The sequence below is a fragment of the Pituophis catenifer genome, unplaced genomic scaffold (genome assembly GCF_029215685.1).
Source record: "Pituophis catenifer annectens isolate HBS135680 unplaced genomic scaffold, rPitCat1.0.hap2 SCAF_1, whole genome shotgun sequence".
Taxonomy (NCBI): domain Eukaryota; kingdom Metazoa; phylum Chordata; class Lepidosauria; order Squamata; family Colubridae; genus Pituophis; species Pituophis catenifer.
Window position 1 is genome coordinate 15,799,183 of NW_027256881.1, and position 15,343 is coordinate 15,814,525.

General features: G+C 45.0%; 1 protein-coding gene across 1 annotated transcript in view; it reads right to left on the minus strand.

Annotated features, from left to right (window-relative positions):
* Positions 1–15,130, minus strand: part of P2RX1 (purinergic receptor P2X 1) — a 45,066-nt gene extending 29,936 nt beyond the window's left edge. The window contains exon 1 of the mRNA XM_070945906.1: positions 14,994–15,130. Coding sequence (XP_070802007.1) covers positions 14,994–15,130 — 137 coding nt within the window. The remainder of the gene's footprint in view (positions 1–14,993) is intronic.
* Between the last annotated feature and the right edge of the window lie 213 nt (positions 15,131–15,343).

Sequence of the window (15,343 nt, forward strand, 5' to 3'; positions counted from 1 at the left end):
TCACCCAATGCAAATAGCTTGGGAATCTTACTTACTATTTATGGTGTCTGACTGTATGACTCTTCCAAAAAAGGCAATATTCACATCCCCAAAAATTACTAGGTGCTAATTTGTATGGATGGATGCAGATGTAGAAATAATGATAAAAGTACAATCTGAAGAGTAATATTCATTTAATCCTAGTAGGAGAGACATCGGATACCTCTGTCTACTATCCAGATGTTGATAGGCAACTTCAAAGTAGCCCTGCATTCCCTTCGTATGATGCTTAATTCTTAAAACTAGATTCAGTGCTCACCTGAGGGCAGGACAAGAAGCAATGGGTGGAAACTAATCAAGGAGAGAAGCAACCTAGAATTAAGGAGAAATTTTCTGACAGTTAGAACAACTAATCAGTGGAATAATTTGCCTCCAGAAGTTGTGAATGCTCCAACACTGGAAGTTTTTAAGAAGAGGTTGGATAACCATTTGTCTGAAGTGGTATAGGGTTTCCTGCCTGGGCAGGGGGTTGGACTTAGAAGACCTCCAAGGTCCCTTCCAATTCTATTCTATTCTATTCTATTCTATTCTATTCTATTCTATTCTATTCTATTCTATTCTATTCTATTCTATTCTATTCTATTCTATTCTATTCTATTCTATTCCCTGGCCTTTGTGGCCATGTTGGCTTGGGTTGCAGGAAAAACCAGATACAAGTGGGGCAAATAAGTATTTAGTCAGCCATCAATTGTGTAAGTTCTCCCACTTAAAAAGATGAGAGAGGCCCGTAATTGACATCATAGGTAGACCTCAACTATGAGAGACAAAATGAGAAAACAAATCCAGACAATCACATTGTCTGATTTGGAAAGAATTTATTTGCAAATTATGGTGGAAAACAAGTATTTGGTCAATATCAAAAGTTCATCTCAATACTTTGTTATATATCCTTTGTTGGCAATGACAGAGGTCAAACGTTTTCTGTAAGTCTTCACAAGGTTGGCACACACTGTTGCTGGTATGTTGGCCCATTCCTCCATGCAGATCTCCTCTGGAGCAGTGATGTTTTGGGGCTGTCGCTGGGCAACATGGACTTTCAACTCCCTCCAAAGGTTTTCTATGGGGTTGAGATCTGGAGACTGGCTAGGCCACTCCAGGACCTTGAAATGCTTCTTACGAAGCCACTCCTTCGTTGCCCGGGCAGTGTGTTTGCAATCATTGTCACACTGAAAGACCCAGCCATGTTTCATTTTCAATGCCCTTGCTGATGGAAGGAGGTTTGCACTCAAAATCTCATGATACATGGCCCCATTCATTCTTTCCTGTACACGGATCAGTTGTCCTGGTCCCTTTGCAGAGAAACAGCCCCAAAGCATGATGTTGCCACCCCCATGCTTCACAGTAGGTATAGTGTTCTTTGGATGCAACTCAGCATTCTCTCTCCTCCAAACACAATGAGTTGTATTTCTACCAAACAGTTCTACTTTGGTTTCATCTGACCATATCACATTCTCCCAATCCTCTTCTGGATCATCCAAATGCTCTCTAGCAAACTTCAGACGGGCCCGGACATGTACTGGCTTAAGCAGGGGACATGTCTGGCACTGCAGGATCTGAGTCGCTGGCGGCGTAGTGTATTACTGATGGTAGCCTTTGTTACGTTGGTCCCAGCTCTCTGCAGGTCATTCACTAGGTCCCCCGGTGTGGTTCTGGGATTTTTGCTCACCATTCTTGTGATCATTTTGACCACATGGGGTGAGATCTTGCGTGGAGCCCCAGATCGAGGGAGATTATCAGTGGTCTTGTATGTCTTCCATTTTCTAATTATTGCTCCCACAGTTGATTTCTTCACACCAAGCTGTTTGCCTATTGCAGATTCAGTCTTCCCAGCCTGGTGCAGGTCTACAATTTTGTTTCTGGTGTCCTTTGACAGCTCTTTGGTCTTCACCATAGTGGAGTTTGGAGTGTGACTGTTTGAGGTTGTGGACAGGTGTCTTTTATACTGATAACAAGTTGAAACAAGTGCCATTAATACAGATAATGAGTGGAGGACAGAGGAGCCTCTTAAAGAAGAAGTTACAGGTCTGTGAGAGCCAGAAATCTTGCTTGTTTGTAGGTGACCAAATACTTATTTTTCCACCATAATTTGCAAATAAATTCTTTCCAAATCAGACAATGTGATTGTCTGGATTTGTTTTCTCATTTTGTCTCTCATAGTTGAGGTCTACCTATGATGACAATTACAGGCCTCTCTCATCTTTTTAAGTGGGAGAACTTGCACAATTGGTGGCTGACTAAATACTTTTTTGCCCCACTGTACCTGGTATCTGCATTAGACTCTGCCTGAGTAATTTCTGGTCTATTCTTCGTAAAATGCCATCCTGCCCCTTTTTACATTTCTTTGAGAAGATCTTTTATTAAACAAACATCCAATAGTATTTCAAAATACCACTATGCCTAATCTGTAAAAAAATAGGGACTGATGGTTGATTTAACAAGAAGAAAAATAGGTTGCTGGTTCTGTCCTAAATGAATGCATTAAAACTTTTCCATCACTTTTGTCCACGAGGGGTTTTACATGACTGCTGAACTTTCTGCGGCTTTTATTACTTTTTTGGGGGGGAGGGAGAGGTTTTACTTACTGTAAAGTCATACTGCATGCCTCAAATACCAACTGTGGTCATTTCTTCCTGGCACTACTCTTTGACTTTTCCATTTGGGGGGTGTATGTAAAAGCTGAATGTCAATTCACAAAGCATCCCTGGCCTGTTTTCGAGTTGCCATTGGCAAGGGGGATGGGAAAATGAACTTTGCACCAACTGGCACCTGAAGGCCAGACAAGGAATAATGGATGGAAACTGATCAAGGAGAGATTCAACCTAGAAATAAGGAGACATTTTCTGACAGTGAGAAGAATCAACCAATGGAACAGCTTGCTTTCAGAAGGTGTGGGAGCTTCATCACTGGAGGCTTTCATGAAGAGATTGGATTGCCATCTGTCAGAAATGCTGTAGGGCAGTGATGGCTAACCTTTTTGTTGTCGCATGCCAAAAGTGGGGGGAGTGCGGGGGGGTTGCACGCACGCGTGCCCACACTCAATTCCCCCCGCTCCCCCACGTATGTGTGCGTGACCCCCTGTGCTCCCCCCACTTTTGGCAGGTGATGGCCCGGTGGGCCCGGTAGGCCCGTTTTCACCCTCCCCAGGCTCCAGAGGCTTTTTTCAGCTTGGGGAGGGCGAAAATGGCCTTCCTCACCACCCCGGAGGCCCTCTGGAGGTCGGAAATGGCCCGTTTCCTGATTTCTGGTGGGCCCAGAGGGCCTGAAAATCAGCTGGCTGGTGTGCGCATGCGCGTTGGAGCTGAGCTAGGGCAACACTCACATGCCCACAGATATGGCTCCGCATGCCACCTGTGACACACGTGCCATACATTCGCCAACACGGGTGTAGGGTCTCCTGCTTGGGTGGGGGATTGGACTAGATGACCTACAAGGCCCCCCCCCTTTTTTTTTGCTTTAATTTATATGCCGCCCTTCTCCGGAGACTCAGGGTGGCTTACAATGCGTTAAGCAATAGCCTTCATACTTTTGTATATTTATACAAAGTCAGTTTATTGCCCCCACAATCTGGGTCTCACTTCACCTACCTTTGAAAGGAAGGAAGGCTGAGTCAATCTTGAGCCTGGTGAGATTTGAACTTGCAGTAATTGCAAGCAGCAGATGTTAATAACAGTGCTTTAGTCCACTGCACTATAGGCTCTCCCTTCCAACTCTGGCAATCTAAAGATATTGGATTAGGATCATAGAAGTCCAGTTTCAAATCTAGAATCAGCTATGAAACTCAGGGGCTTCCATGACTTTGTGTCAGATGTCTTCTCCCTGCTGCTTTGGGTCCCTAGAACAGGAGTGGAAACTATGGCCCTTTTAAGATCTAAGAACTTTAATTCCCAGAATTCTGGGAGTTGAAGTTCACAGATCGTAAAAGAGCCCTAGTTCCCCATCCCTGTCCTAGAAGACAGATGGAACTTTCGTGTTGCAAATAAGGACAGATTACATAACAGATTCCACGTCCTGGGGGCTGCCACTAAGAAGGCCATAGCATGAAACCCTTTGCTCTTTTCTTGGTGTCTAAGGGCGCAACCAGGAGTTAGGAATTTTGTCATCTGTATTTCTCATTTATTGAAATGCCTTTTCATCCCAGCCTGGCGATATGCCTTTTACAAAGTTTTCCAGAAGAAACAGATTTTTAAGACGTCTAAACCTACTTTAGATACAGGACTAAAATGAATCTGTCCTTATCGCTCAGCTCAGCATGCCAAATTCTTATTCCCATGCTTTCAAGAGTAGGGTAAAGGCCAGGTCAGCTACAAGCAGAAAATGTCTGGAAAGTTTTCTGTCTGCTGAAAATGCCCATATTATGAGACATTTGACTTATTCTGGCAGCCGAAACCCAACAAAAATGATACAAGGCCAAGATTGCCATAGATAATAAATCAATCAAAACTTGAGCTATTCCCAGCAGCCAGAATCGTATTATATATGTTACCAGAAATGTATAAAAAGCTGACATTGTAGAGAATGCTTAGGAAATTTAAAGAGTGTGTGACGTTTTTAGGCAACGTATGAATGTCTGTGTTATTTTAATTTGTTATATAGGCACTATATACAATACCTAGGTATTATGCAGAATGACAATAACTATTTAGGCAAATTATGAAAGAGTCATGAAAAGAGTTAGGGTTAGAGCAGGGGTGGGTTCCACTTACCTTTACTACCGGTTCGCAACGGGAGCGCAACAGATCGTCAATTATGACATCCAGGCGGGTGGGTTGAGCCGCCGCTTTTACTACCGGTTCTAAAGAACCAGACAGAACCAGGAGCAACCCACCACTGGGTTAGGGTTGGCGTTAACCTTAACCCTTTATTGAAAAGACGTATATGAAAATGAAAGAAGAAATGCAAAGTAAAATACAGGACTTTCCAACTGAAAACAACAACAACAATTAGAAAAAGACCAATATTACCTACTTGTTGCAACAAGAGAGGCTAAAATGGAATTTTGGTGGGAGTGTTTTATACTTTGCTGGTTTGCCTTTTGGCACTGCATAGAATGTTTAGGTTATATGTGAAATATTAAGCATTTCATACTTTGAGGTCCCGTTTCTGGCATTCTATAGATTTCCTAGGCATTCTGTAAAATGCCTAATTTCACACATTGACAGTAACTTATATAACAGCTTTGGAATTCAAATCCTAAGATTGAAAATCTTCAATCAACCATCCAACCAACCAACCAACCTCTCAGCCAGTAAAACAATCAGGTTACTGATAGGCCCACATACACACTGATTTATTTTTCAATTAAGGCAAGCTGATAGCTAATGCTCGGCGAATCCAATATTCTATTTTCCAGCAATGATCACAGGCATGTACTTTGGAAGAAACCCACCAGTTAAGGCTTAAAGTAACAGGCTTTCTCCCCTATTGTTCCCCAGCAATAAGGCGAGTTTTTACCAGGTAGACTCTCTCTAAACATGGAAGTTTCATTTGGTTGTGGTGACTAATAGGGTTTTCCTCTGCCTTCTCCTTCATGAATTTATTTAGCCCTTTTGGGGCTATTTCAATTGGAACTCAGCTTAACAGCCAATTCCATAAAGTCATTGTGTGTTTTCCTTGGCCTGCCCTACATTTACAAGTTGCCGATCTCATTAGATGGCCTTAAATTCTAGTATTGGGAGAGTGGAAGTTAAGGAAGGATGATTAATTGAGTTTGGGAGGGACTCCTATCCTGGGACGAAATTCTGAATAGCAGAATTTCGACTTCAGTTTATATTCTTGCAGTGTTGTACACAGGTCGGTGGTGGTATTCAGCCAGTTCTATCTGGTTCGGGTGAAGTGGTAGCGGTGGCTGCAGGAGGCTCCACCCACCCATTCAGACGTCATCATGTCCCATTTTTGATGCTCTGCACATGTGCGGAAGGCCCTGCGCATGTGCGGAGGTGGGTGCTCACATTTGCGAACCGGTAGCGAAGGTAAGTGAATACTACCCCTGACACAGGTGCTTGGCTGTAAGTTTCTCTACTCAAGACAGATTTTCTTCTAAATAGACCTGCCACAGGATTACAGGCTGGGTTTGTACAACATTCCTAATTTGGCTACTGAATTTTCTAAATACACCAAACAGGAAACCAGATTAAATCGCTAATATTAAAACTAAACAAATGTAGCATATTGTGGTGAAGACAGCACTTGGAACTAGCTGTCTGGTTAAGCCAGCTTTCTCATTCTCTGGGCAGTCCAGGCTAAAAATGCATACAGCCCTTTTAAAAAATGAAACATCCTTTGAAAGTCTCTGTGATTTGTAGTCCCAAATTGCAAGAGAGAGGTAGAAAGAAAGAATTAATCAGAGAGTGAAACTTGAAATTACAAAGTATTCCCAAAATCTGGGTTGCAAATCCTAAGAGTCTCTTCTCCCAAATTTTTAAAAAGATGTGGAACAAATAGTTCATGATTTCTCTTTCTGCTGAATTACACTTAACTAGAAATCATGAAATATTTGACTGTTCCTTGGACCATAAGGAAGGCTGAGCCCCAAAGAATTGAGGCCTTTGAACTATGGTGCTGGAGAAGACTCTTGTGAGTCCCTTGGACTGCAAGGCAATCAAATCGGTCAATGTAGATTATTGCCTGCCTTATGGGAACAATAAAATGAATTTATCTTGATCCACACAACCCTCATCCTTGGACTCATTCCTGCCAATGAATTATTACAGTGCTAAGGAGAAAGCAGATCCTTCTTCTTTCCTCTTAATAGAACTACAAGAAGTTTTATTCAAAGGGAAAAGAAGAAGGAGTTTTAGAGCAATATTTTTCAATCTCAGCAGCTTTAAAATTATAAGATTCAATTTCCAGAATTCCCCAGCCAGCTCTAGGGAACAGGAGTGGGGCTAAAGTAGGGAGGGTGCTGAAGTTGTTCATTTATACTCAGTTCCTAGATTGTGAAGAAGATCTACGATCTTTCTTGTTTGATATCAAGATGTCCACTACCATGTTTCCCTGAAAAAAAGACCTATTCTGAAAATAAGTCCTAAATTGATTCTTACACGTGTGCCCAATATATGTCCTACCCCCAAAATAAGCCCTAATAAAGATCCTACCCACTCCAGGGTGCATGGGCAAAAATTAAGCTAGGGTGGGGATGGGGGGGTTTGGAGCCAGTGGTGAAATTCAATTTTTTTTACTACCGGTTTCTGTGGGCGTGGCTTGGTGGGCAAGGTGTGGCTTGGTGGGCGTGGCTTGGTGGGCATGGCAGGGGAAGGATATTGCAAAATCTCCATTCTGAGATTTTCTCAGATCTTCTGAGACCAGCCAGAAGTGGTATTTGCCGGTTCTCCGAACTACTCAAAATTTCTGCTACCGGTTCTCCAGAACCTGTTAGAACCTGCTGGATTTCACCCCTGGGTGGAGCCAGCCCATTTCTCCTCGAGCCGGCAAGGCTTTCCTGAAGGCCTCTACAGCCGATAACAGGACTCGGAATCGACCCGGAGCTCTGTTATCAGTTGCAGAGGCCTTCAGGAAAGCCTTGCTGGCTGCAGAAGAAGTTCCTGAAGGCCTCTGACAGCAAAAAGGAGGCGAGGAGCAACGCATGCAAGTGAGGTGAGTCAGTGGAAGACATTCCCCCCAAAATAAGACCTATTGCCTTTTTTTGGTGGCAAAAAATATATAAGACCGGGTCGTATTTTTGGGGAAACACAGGTAGTTATAGTGGGTCACTCCTCCCAATGATTGGTCAAGTGGCCAAGGCATTAGGCTAGAAACCAGGAAACTGTGAGTTCTAGACTTGTCTCAAGTATGAAAGCCAGCTGGGGGATTTTGGGACAATCTCCTTCTCTCAGCCTATAATGCCAGGTTCAGGTGACAAGCTGGTCAGTCAATTCCTGTCACAACCAACAAATCAACACTTGGTTGATCCAAAAAAAGTGTAGCCTGCACTTGGAGGGAAACACTAGGACAGGGGTGTCAAACTCGCCATGACATGCTGCTGTCAAGTGATGTTTTGTGAGCCATGGCCCATACTTCGCCTTTTTTTTAAAAAAAAAAAACTTTTCCCATGAAATATCCCTGACCTCAGCGCAAAGGTACAGTAAAGGTGGGTTGTAGGATCAGCACAATGTCTACCACTGCATTTTCCTCCCAATTCCAAGATGAAAGGAAAGCACATTAATATGGCTGTAAGGACAAGCCCTGAAGAATACAATTTATCTGGACCCAGCCTTTTTCTTTGGATAAGATGCATTGCATCTCTTTAATTTACATGGTTATGGAAAAATATAATTTAAAATTTCCTTAGGATTGTTTCCTTAAGGATGCTTTCCTGTTCACCATCCCACCTTGGAATTTTCAGCCAGTTCTTCATGCAAGGCTAACTTAGCTTCTGAGATAAGGACAACCATCACTTTTACGCAAAGGTGTGACTTCCTTCTTGCTAGGAATCACTTCTAGGCATAGCCTGCATTCCACCACTCAGATGCCATCCCCATTGGATGCATCTCCAGGCATTCTTGACCATGTTGGCTGGGGATAATAGCAGTTAGAGTCCAGCAGCAGCTAGAAGATCCCAAATTCCCTAACCATGCCCTGATAGAATTAAATCTTGTCAAATGACCTGGTAAAAACAGGAAGCTGAAATCTTAAGAGTTTCTCTCTTCAAATAATGAGTTTTGAAAAGTTTTCAGCTTTCTCTCTCTCTCTCCCTCACCCCTCCCAAACAAGTTTCTTTGGGGAAATACCCCTAAGTGTTGGATGCTTAGACAGGAAAAACAGCTGCTTCCTTCAGCAAATAGCCCCTTAGGATCAGCAAGGATCTATATTCTATATTCTTCTATTTTGAAGAGCAAAAGGGGATAAAGATGTTCCAGGGGAGCATCAACACCAGACCAACTTTTGACCTAACCATCAACACAGTGATTGATGTGGCACAGTGCCCAATAGTGAGTTATTTCTGGCTTGTTTTTCACATTTTTAACCATTAGCAGTATGGATATTTACTGCACTACTTACTTCCACTGTATTTTTTCAGATCCTTGGACATGCAAAGGAAAAATAAAATTATTTATTTATTTATTTATTTTATTTATTTATTAGATTTTTATACCGCCCCCTCTCCCGAAGGACTCGGGGCGGTGAACAGCCAAAGTTAAAAACATACAATATAAACAATTAAAATACGTTTAAAACAGAATTAAATCTAATTAGAATGTTAAATACACCTACTACATGGTGATTTCTTGCCTAATTAAGAAGGAATATCAACATAGCAGCCAGAGATCTGTTTTATTCATTCTTTGAATGAAGTGGGAAATAGACATTGTTAGAATGCTGGATTATGCCACTTAAGAATATAGATTCCTAGTAAAGGTTAGTATTCTTAATGCAACCATGTGTATATGGTATATTAGATAGGGAGAGAGCTATAATAAAGTTTGACCCATCGCGACCCCATGGACAACTTTCCTCCAGGGCTTCCTGTCCTCTACCATCCCCTGGAGACTAGATAGATGATAGATAGATAGATAGATAGATAGATAGATAGATAGATAGATAGATAGGAAAGGAGGGAGGGAGGGAGAGAGAGAGAGAGAGAGAGAGAGAGAGGGAGAGAGAGTGTGAAGGAGAGAGAGAGAGAGAGATCTCCACAATGGTATAGTCAAAGCCCCATTTCCTTTGGACATATAAGGATACCACATATAAACAAGCAATAGAACTTGGATCATATAGCTGCCATCTTGACTTTTTTGACCACCCAGGATGCTCCTCCTGGATCATCTCCAATTAGCATAGGGAATGCTAAACTACATGGGCAGATGTTTCACTTGATATTAGATTCAGATGCCTTTTTAGTGCTGAAACAAATTGCTTTGGGAGGCAATCAGTTTGCAAAACAGAATTCAAGAAATAGTCAATAAAATGGTAGCTGCAACAATTTTTAGGTTTTCTTTCTTTAATGGGGGGAAGGAATGATTTATTTATTTATTTATTTGTTTAAATTTCTATACCGCCCTTCTCCAATATAGGACTCAGGGCGGTGAACAGCCAAAATAAAAACAAGACATACATACAAAACATACAAAATCTAAAAAACTGATTAAAATAATTAAATATCTTGGCCATAATTAAAACTGTTCCAATTTAAAATCAATTTAAAATTTGACTCAAGCCAGCCCAGCTAGTTGAAATAAATGGGTTTTCAGGGCCCGACGAAAAATCCGGAGGTCTGTTATTGTATGTAACTCTGGGGGGAGGTTGTTCCAGAGGGTGGGCGCCATCACAGAGAAGGCTCTCCCCCTGGGGGTCGCCAGCCGACATTGTCTGGCGGACGGCACCCTGAGGAGACCTACTCTGTGTGAGCGTACTGGCCGGTGGGAGGCTATTGGTGGCAGAAGGCGGTCTCGTAAGTACCCCGGCCCTAAGCCATGGAGCGCTTTAAAGGTGGTCACCAACACCTTGAAGCGCACCCGGAAGACCACCGGGAGCCAGTGCAGCTCGCGCAGGAGAGGTGTCACATGGGAGCGCCTCGTCGCCCCCATAATCCCTCGCGCGGCCACATTTTGCACCAGTTGGAGCCTCCGGGGGCACCCCAAAGAGAGCCCCATGTAGAGAGCGTTGCAGTAGTCCAGGCGGGAAGTGACGAGTGCCTGAGTGACTGTGCGTAAGGAGTCCCGATCTAGAAAGGGGCGCAACTGGCGTATCAGGCGAACCTGATAGAAAGCCCCCCTGGCCATGGCCGCCAAATGATCTTCTAAAGACAGCCGTGCGTCCAGGAGGACGCCCAAGTTACGAGCCCTCTCCGTGGGGGCGAGTGATTCACCCCCAATAGCCAGCGATGGCATCAGCTGGCTATATCGGGACGCCGGAAGCCACAGCCACTCGGTCTTGGAGGGGTTGAGTCGGAGCCTGTTTCTCCCCATCCAGGCCCGCACGGCCTCCAGGCACTGGGACATCACTTCAAGGGCATCATTGGGGTGGCCTGGGGTGGAGATGTACAGCTGGGTGTCATCAGCGTACTGATGGAACTCCACCCCGAAGCCACGGATGATCTCACCCAGCGGCTTTACATAAATGTTGAACAGAAGGGGCGAGAGGACCGACCCTTGTGGCACCCCACAAGCAAGGTGCCTCGGGGTCGACCGCTGCCCCCCTGTCAACACAGATTGCGACCGGTCAGAGAGGTAGGAGGAGAACCACTGCAGAACGGTGCCTCCCACCCCCAACCCCGCCAACCGGTGCAACATGATACCATGGTCAATGGTATCAAAAGCCGCTGAGAGGTCTAACAGGACCAGGATAGAGGAGCAACCCCTATCCCGGGCCCTCCAGAGATCATCCACCAATGCGACCAATGCCGTTTCCATGCTGTGCCCAGGCCGGAAGCCGGACTGGAGCGGGTCTAGATAGACAGCTTCATCCAGGTACCGGGGAAGCTGTTGCGCCACCACACTCTCAACAACCTTCGCAACGAAGCGAAGGTTGGAGACTGGACGATAGTTAGCCAAAACAGCCGGATCCAGAGAGGGCTTCTTGAGGAGGGGCCTCACAACCGCTTCTTTCAAAGCGGCCGGCAGGACCCCCTCACTCAAAGAAGCGTTAACAATCTTCTGGAGCCAGCCTCGTGTCACCTCCCGGGAAGCCAGTACCAACCAGGAGGGACACGGGTCCAATAAACATGTGGTCACGTTCAGCCGTCCCAGGACCCTGTCCATGTCCTCGGGAGCCACAGGATCGAACTCCCCCCAGATAACGCTCTCAAGACCTGCCTCAGTCATCCCGTCCGGACATACCCAGTCAGAGGCCAGCCCTTCCCGAATCTGAGCGATTTTGTCATACAGATACTGCACAAAATCCTCAGCTCGACCCTGCAAGGGGTCATCCCGCACTTCCAGATGGAGGAGGGAGCGGGTCACCCTAAACAGGGCGGCCAGGCGATTATCTGATGACGCGATAAGAGCGGCAAAATAGCTAGTTTTCGCCGCTTTTATCGCCACTAGGTAGGTCTTAATATGAGACCTCACCAGTGTTCGGTCAGATTCGGAGCGGCTGGTCCTCCAACTACTCTCCAGGCGTCTTTTCCGGCGCTTCATCTCCCTAAGCTCCTCAGAGAACCAAGGAGCCAGGTGAGTTCGGTGCCGGGTCAGAGGCCGCAAAGGCACGACTCGGTCCAAGGCCCCGGCAGCCGTGCTATCCCAGGCGGCCACCAGGTCCTCAGCCGAGTCATGAGCCAGAATCTCAGGAAATGGCCCAAGCTCCATCTGGAACCTATCAGGGTCCATCAGGCGCCTGGGGCGGAACCACCTGGTCGGTCCCGCCTCCCTGCGGTGGGGTGCAGCGGTTAGAAAGTCCAGTCGAAGGAGCGAGTGGTCAGTCCATGACAAGGGTTCGATGGCTATATCCCCTATATCAAGGCCACTCAACCACTGACCAGAGACAAAAACTAAGTCCAGAGTGTGTTCAATGGTGAAACAGAAATTCTGCTTTAGTCAGGCGGTGTTGGAAAAAACTCCCACCCAACATCCTGAACATCCTCAGCTTCCCACAAAAATGATTTAGACCAATATTTCTCAACCTTGGCAACTTTAAGATGTGTGGACTTCAACTCCCAGAATTCCTGAGTTAGAACTCTGACTTAGAACAATAGGATGTCAATTCCTGAAGCAACAATAAGCACAATATCATAGCAAACTGTGTCTTACAGCGTAAAGACAAAGTCCTTTTTGTATCAAGTTAAAACTCTAGCAAGTATCTGGGTGTACAGTGTACCCATAGAGTTGGCCAATTTTTTTTCTTCTGGGATACTTTCTCACCTTTCCAATCTAGTCTCCAACTAGTCTCCCATCCAATAATTACTAACATCTGATTGGCACATAAGATCTGTGCCAATCTACTTCAGTGACTTCAGTATTCTTAACTTTGGATTGCCTACCTGCTTCAAAAAAATGGGAGAAAAGATGGTGGTCTCTCTAGTGGAAGGTTGCCTGCTCCTGCTTTGTATCAGACAGGACTATCTGAGTCTCTCAGGCAGGGGTGGGCTTCAAAAATTTTAGCAAGGGGTTATCTGCCCGGTTGCTGGGTGGGCGTGGCCATGCTGGGCATGGTTTAGTCGGCCTCTTGCATCATGGGGGGGGGCATTTTTGCCTTCCCCGGACTCCAGAGGCCTTCCTCGAGCCTCCAGGAGGGGGAAAACAACCTTCCCAGGCTCTGGAGGCCCTCTGGATGCTGGAAACAGGCCATTTCCGGCCTTCCTGAACTTTTGATAGGCCCGTTTTTCGCCCTCCTCGAGCCTCCGCACACACCCTGCACTTACCTGCATCCAAAATGGGCTGCGTGGGGACTCCTGGGAGGGGAGGGGCAGGGTGGGCGGGACCAGCCAGGAATGGGATTTGGGGGTTCTCCGAACTGCACAGAATCTTAGCTAGAGGTTCTCCCGAAACCTTGTGAACCCCCAGCGGCCCAACCCTGCTCTAAGGCCAGGTTAGTACAGGTACTGTGTTTTTCGGAGTATAAGACACACCTTTTTCCCCAAAAAAAGAGGGTGAAAATCTGGGTGCGTCTTATACTCCGAATGTAGCCCTGCCCAGCCTCTCACACGGAGGCTTCAGAGGCTGAAAAAAGCATTAGAAACGAAGCTTCAGAAAAAAAGCCTCCAAACAGAGCTTCAGAAAAAAAGCCTCAGAAACAGAGCTTCAGAAAAAAAGCCTCCAAACTGAGCTTCAGATGCTTTTTTTTCTGAAGCTCTGTTTGCGGAGGCTTTCAGAGGCGGAAAAAAAAAGTTTTTTCTGAAACAGAGTTTCAGATGCAGAAAAAAAAAGCAAAGCACAGAGCTCACAACCAATGAACCTGTTGCTAAAATTCACCTCTGGGAACAGCTGATTGGGGGTATTCCGGGAGGCCAATCCACCCGCCAATTAGCTTTTTTCTTATTTTCCTCCCCAAAAACTAAGGTTCGTCTTATACTCCAAAACATATGGTAGTCTCTGAATTAGCACTAGTAGTTTTACAACCATTTGAAGTTATGATGGCCTTAGAAAGAGTGCTTTTCATGCATAGAAGAGAATTGAATTCTTCGACAGCCAGCTCTTTCAGCCGGCCCCTAGAGATGAGAGTGTATTTTAAACAGGATCAAAAGTAAAGTAAAGGTGCTTCTTCAAAAGGCAACTGGACTTTGTTTTTCCTTGAAGATGTTTCGCTTCTCATCCAAGAAATTTCTTCAGTTCTTTTGAAAAAGCACCTTTGGGACAATCATGACCTGGATGACTGAGAATCTCCATAGATATCAAGAGTAAAGGTTTGTAATACAATTCCTGCCCCATAATCCTGACCTTCCCAAGATGAGTGATAACTGGCCCGGTTTTGAAAGAAAGTGAAAGGGAGTAGAAACCGTAGCACAGCTGGAAGTCTTGCTAACCAACAACTCCATCCTGGGAAGATCTGACTCCTGTTCCAGATGTGAGTAGAAGTCCCACATTTTAAATCTAGCTGCTCCACATGGAAGCCAAAGAATCGGCCAAGAGGGGGATACATACAGAGACAATCAGGAGATGGCTGCCATGTGCAACTCCATACCTTTAAATGGGTTTTCATAGCCTATATAGGATTTTTGCCCTCAATTACATTTTCAGGTCCTTCAGACCATCCAAAAGTAAAAATGCTCTTTGGTTCTTTGCCTAAGCCACGAGTGGATGATCTCGATCAACCAAATGTTTGCTAGTTAATCAAGAGCATTAATAGCAATAGCAATTAGACTTATATACTACCCCATAATGCTTTACAACACTCTCTGGGTGGTTAATATCAGCGTATTGCCCCCAGTAATCTAGGTCCTCATTTTACCAACTTCACAAGGATGGAAGAATGGAAAGCTGAGTCAATTATTAAACAGACGGGATTCATGGATTGGGCATCCAATCACTGTAGAACCAAAGGAGAGAACTGAATGGCTCCCTTGCCTGATCCTGAACACTTACCCAATGACGTAGGAGAGGACCACTAGCTGGATCAGTCGGAAGGTTAAGCCCACCTTCTTGTTGTGCACCAAAACCATCCTTGGGGTGTCATATTCAAATAGAAACGAGGAGATTTTCTCTGTGAATTTATGGCCCATAAGGAATAGCTGATGTGGTTTCCTTTGATGGCTACAGCAGGCCAGAGTCTTCTGCTGATTGATTCTCCCAAAGTTTGTCTTTCTCACGTTCTGCTAATTTTCTTTGACTTCTCAGCAGGCTCCGTGGTCTCACCCTGTAACCAGCAGCAAAGAGCTTTTTTTTTCTCTTACTGGGTGTAGTAGTTTACTTTACATATCCTTAGATGGTCTGGG